Source organism: Trachymyrmex septentrionalis, unplaced genomic scaffold, assembly GCF_001594115.1.
Source record: "Trachymyrmex septentrionalis isolate Tsep2-gDNA-1 unplaced genomic scaffold, Tsep1.0 scaffold37, whole genome shotgun sequence".
NCBI lineage: Eukaryota > Metazoa > Arthropoda > Insecta > Hymenoptera > Formicidae > Trachymyrmex > Trachymyrmex septentrionalis.
In genome coordinates, this window is record NW_017305536.1 from 8,297,660 (window position 1) to 8,302,583 (window position 4,924).

The 4,924-nt window shown below is 28.0% G+C and overlaps 1 protein-coding gene across 1 annotated transcript in view; it reads left to right on the top strand.

The window, feature by feature from the left end:
- The first annotated feature begins 3,622 nt into the window (after window positions 1–3,622).
- LOC108750687 (arylsulfatase B-like) overlaps window positions 3,623–4,924 on the top strand; it is a 5,173-nt gene continuing 3,871 nt past the window's right edge. The window contains exons 1-3 of the mRNA XM_018490351.1: window positions 3,623–3,701; window positions 3,976–4,154; window positions 4,613–4,772. Coding sequence (XP_018345853.1) covers window positions 4,047–4,154; window positions 4,613–4,772 — 268 coding nt within the window. The 5' untranslated portion in view covers window positions 3,623–3,701; window positions 3,976–4,046. The remainder of the gene's footprint in view (window positions 3,702–3,975; window positions 4,155–4,612; window positions 4,773–4,924) is intronic.

A 4,924-nucleotide genomic window follows, 5' to 3' on the forward strand; every position in this document is an offset into this window, starting at 1 on the left:
AAAAATAACATACAAAAATCTAATTTGCTATTGCCTCGTATGATAGTGGATAAGTCCGAACAACAAAAGTTTTATTTTTTATTTAAAACTGTGTTGTTTATATTGATAGCATATGACTGCTATTGTAATTTAAAACTAAATAAATATTGAGGTATATTTTGTAAATGAAGACTTCTATAATTATTAAGATAAATAATGGGCTTTATTTTCCTTTGGATATTTTATTATTCCCTTTTACGTTACGTTATATGTAATATTCATTTCGTAAAAATATTTCAAACAATTGCAAATAAGAATAGAGAAAGTTAAGTATGAAATAAGTTAGTTATAGAACGTTTACATCAGTTTTTGCGGGTGTTTTATACTTACATTCAAGACTGTATTATGAAATTATAACGATTATACGCATCAGCAATGACTTTACTAAGAAAGACAATGGCTGGTACAAATAATTACGTAATCATCAATTTCATCTGGCGGAGGCAAGATAAAAATTAGAAATACTGTCAGCTTAAAAAATCATTACATTTGCAGATCGTGCAGAAATTGAAAGTGTTCATGGGCTTAATTTCTACAGAAATTTTGTCGAATATTCCTTTATTACAATCGAATATGACAGGAGAACCTAGGTAGCAAGCTACGTCATTTTGTCGTCATTTTGACGTCAGTTTGCTACCAGGGAATGCTCGATTGTAGTTGGTTGGTTTTTTCATTCTGATTAGGTTTGAATCTTCGATGGAAACTAGGCCATGGACTGCTATAAACGGCTTCGTGAAAGAGATCAATTTAGACCCCGATCCTGCTGGCTATCTGTCCAACTTTAACAACACTTGGCTGCCTTAGTTGCTGGATGACCATGAACCGAGCAACAAAATACATTTTATTATGAATAAAACCACGTAGAAACATAATGACTTCACTCTAATTTTATCTGAGATCATTTGCGATTTTGCTGAAGAACTCGACTGATATTTTGAAAAACGTCGATATACTCGTTAATTGTTATCACAAATAGATGAATTTTAAGATCAATTTGATATTATAAGAAACATATTTGTTACATTTTTAATTGCGATTTAAATGAAGAGCTCCTTGAATAATATTTTCTTCTTTTGTCTTCTGATACGATCTAAATTTTATTTTTCTCGTTCTTTAAAATAATTCTTTGAAAAAAAGATCATATAATAATTTTTGAGAAAAAAATGGCGCTTATGTTTATTAGCAGGGAATTTTGATTTTCGTATGATTGTAACTTGAATTAGAAACCGGCATATCACTCTGAAAGTGATCTAAAAGCTTTTACATTTACATATTACATCAGTGTTTTTCTCTGAACAGATATTATCATCTTTGGGGATGGTTTTTATGACCAAAACTGTATCGAATTGGAAATCCTAAAAATACGAATGTAGAATCAGCGATCATACATGTCTTTTAGAATTTAATTTTTCGTCACGATGTCATTAAAGATCAAGCTGTCAATGGTTTCAATGGTTGATCCGAGCAGAACGAAATATACGTGAGAGTCATAGACACTATCAAGCAGTATATTTCTGTTCAAAGCAGCTGCTCAACTGGTCGGTTTGGCCTACTATTTTCATTGGAATCATCCACGTTGCAGTCGTGTGCAAAACTTTTGTTTGAACAATTCGACAGATGAGCACGTAACGAAATTCCGTCGGTTCAATTAAAGTATTTGCTATTACGTAGAGCAGATTTTAAAGTTGTAGTGATAAAAAAGCATTGCTGTGTGTTCGTTTTTCATTCACGCGTTTTTTCAAGGAAGATTACGCGGTGTGAAATATACAATTACAACAGGACAACGCATGTGACAAATTTATTTTTACACACATAAATTGCACATAAAACTGTAAATGTGAATTATGTTTGAACCAGCATTTGCATTGTTCGGCGAATTAATATTTATTTTATATGTGCTAGAGCGTAGTATCACAATAGTTTTTTTTTTGACGTGGACATTTACGTAATAAAAACAGGATGTTCAAAATAACACAAAAATAACACGATACAATGTGATAAAATGATGATAAGATAAAATGTCACTGCAGATTAATCATGTAACTTGACAATAATATATCATTGATTGTAAAATTTTTAAATTTTACGTCATTTTATCATCATCGTGACATTGCGTATTATTCGCATTGGCGATAAAGCTTATTCTACTTGGAATTTGTAATAAAAAAATATTTTTTTAAAAGAGAGCATAATATTGTGATTCTTTTTAAATATATTTTTAATGTTTTGAGCATTAAGTAGTAAAATGGAGAAAAAAATACGTATTAAAGTAAAATTTTATTCCAGATAATGTATAATGTGGGCAAAGATAATTTTATAGATAATTTCAAATAGTCTTATTAATTATATTTAACAAGTTTTTATTTAACTTTCTACATATTAATAAATTTTAAATACATGTTTATCTCTTATGCTTTATTGTGTGTCTCTATCGATTGATGGCTATTTTAACTAATTTAAACTTGCCGATTATGAAATATCTATCTCAAATTAATACGCATTTAAACCTGTTTCAATATTCTCTCTTCGCACGTGCGGAATGAAATTATATATACAGCAAAACAATGTTGTAATTCTGGAAAGACATATGTATCTATTAATATAATAAAATACATCCTTTTCGGGTTAATTTCGCTAATTTTTCATTGTTTAATTTGTGTTAAGGTTAAGCAATCTTACTAATTGTAAATTATATTTTATGGCCTTCTCATTAATTTATCACACTTTCCTAATACTAAGAACTTTCCTGATAATAATAATTTATAATTAACCGCATAAATTGTATGTACATCGCAAATAATAGAAAAGATATGTAAATTTTGAAATAAAATCAATATATGGCTATTTTAAATGTATTATAAATAATTTATTTATATATTAAATGAAAAAATGTTGTATTTATAAATGATATATATTACAAATTTATTTATTTTAAATACATTACTTTAAATAGCGCCACTACGGTCTCCTCTGAATGTTAAGATGTTGAACTACTATATATATTTATTTAAATGAATTAATTTCAGAAATGATAATTGCGTGCCGATAAGGTTATTGGACTTTATTGTTTATTTATTTTTTTGGAATGATACGATGATTGAGTAATTTGCTGCACGTGATATTTAAGATTGCAACAATTTTTCATATCATGAAAACTCTAATGATAAGATAACAACTGCAATTCTCAATGAGAAATGACAATAGAATCGGTGTCGAATCAATGTCGATTTGATGATTCCGACATCGAATTGACATCAATTTATTGTCGATTCCATTGTCATTTTCTGGGATATATTTTATATCTTACAAATATGCATACATATAAAATATATTGTTATAATGAAGTCGTGTTAATCGCATGAATGTTATCGCTCTATCGTGTATACCTATAAATTTTGCAATGTGCATGCCGCAATAAGTCCAATGCAAACTTAGACGAACGTTCAACGTGTTTTTATAAAAAAGGCAAAATCTATCTATGTATAGATCATTATAAGATAACATTTTTAATTTTCTAAGTTTTCTTATCACAATTTATATATATATAAAGAGATAAATTAGAATAGATGAATTAGTCTTTATTGATCAATTACTGAGCGTGCTAAACTTTAAAGTCTCAAAATTTAAACAGCTCATCGTGATATCGATGATTCCACGTGAGAGTGTGTGAATTTAATGTATTTAATAATAAATAACAATAAATAAAGAGCAAAGTAAGAATCAACACATTTCTTTAAAAAAGTCATACAATTAAAAGAATAAATTACAAATAAAGAAAAGTAAAATTAAAGAAAATATACAATAAAAAATAAAAAATAAAAAATAAAAACTCAATTTAAATACAAATGTAATTTATTCTTTTAATTATATGACTTTTTTAAAGAAATATGTTGACTCTTACTTTGCCCTTTATTTATTGTTATTTATTTTGTATAGAAAGAATCCTTCAATTTGTTAAGTATTTAACAATATCGAATTGATAGAAGAATTAGTGAAAGCAATCGAAGATGTCATTTGCTTTCTTACTGACAGTTTTAAGTGTGAGCCTTTATTTCGGTTGCACTTACGCCTCTACGCAGCCACCAAACATTGTCGTTATCATCGCTGATGATCTTGTAAGACATTATCATCGACTTGTGTTATATGTGCAATGAGATAATCTTATTCTTTTGCAGAGTGTAAAAACTAAGTAACTTATAATATTTAAGTAAAAATCTTATCTAAATCTCTCGTAAAATAACTCAGAACGGTTTTTATTTTATTTTAATTGGAGAACATTTGTAAACGATTTAATTTTCATACTTTGTATAATGCGGACTTATACTTTTTACATAATATTAATAAAATTTAGAAAAAAAGTTATTGCCCAGCACTATTACAGCATAAAAACCATCAAAATTTCGTTTTTTTGCCTTTTTGATAGTTTTTAAACGAATTCTCATATTCAGTATCTGAAAAAGTACGGCAAATAATAATGAATATTTAGACAGTGATCCAAAAGTGTAAATAAATTCGCATACTAGTGTCACATAACACATTTTTAAATATATTATAATGTATTTTGTTAACTAAGGGATGGAACGATGTTAGCTTTCATGGTGCCGATGAGATTCCTACTCCGAATATAGATGCTCTCGCATACAACGGCGTGATATTGAATCGACATTATGTAATGCCGGTTTGTACACCGTCAAGGGTAGCTTTCCTTAGCGGGCGACATCCTCTAAGGACAGGTAAATCATTAATTACTTATTATTGTAAATAAATTTCATGTATATATATATATATATATATATATATATATACATGAAATTTATTTACAATAATAAGTAATTAATGATTTACCTGTCCTTAGAGGATGTCGCCCGCTAAGGAAAGCTACCCT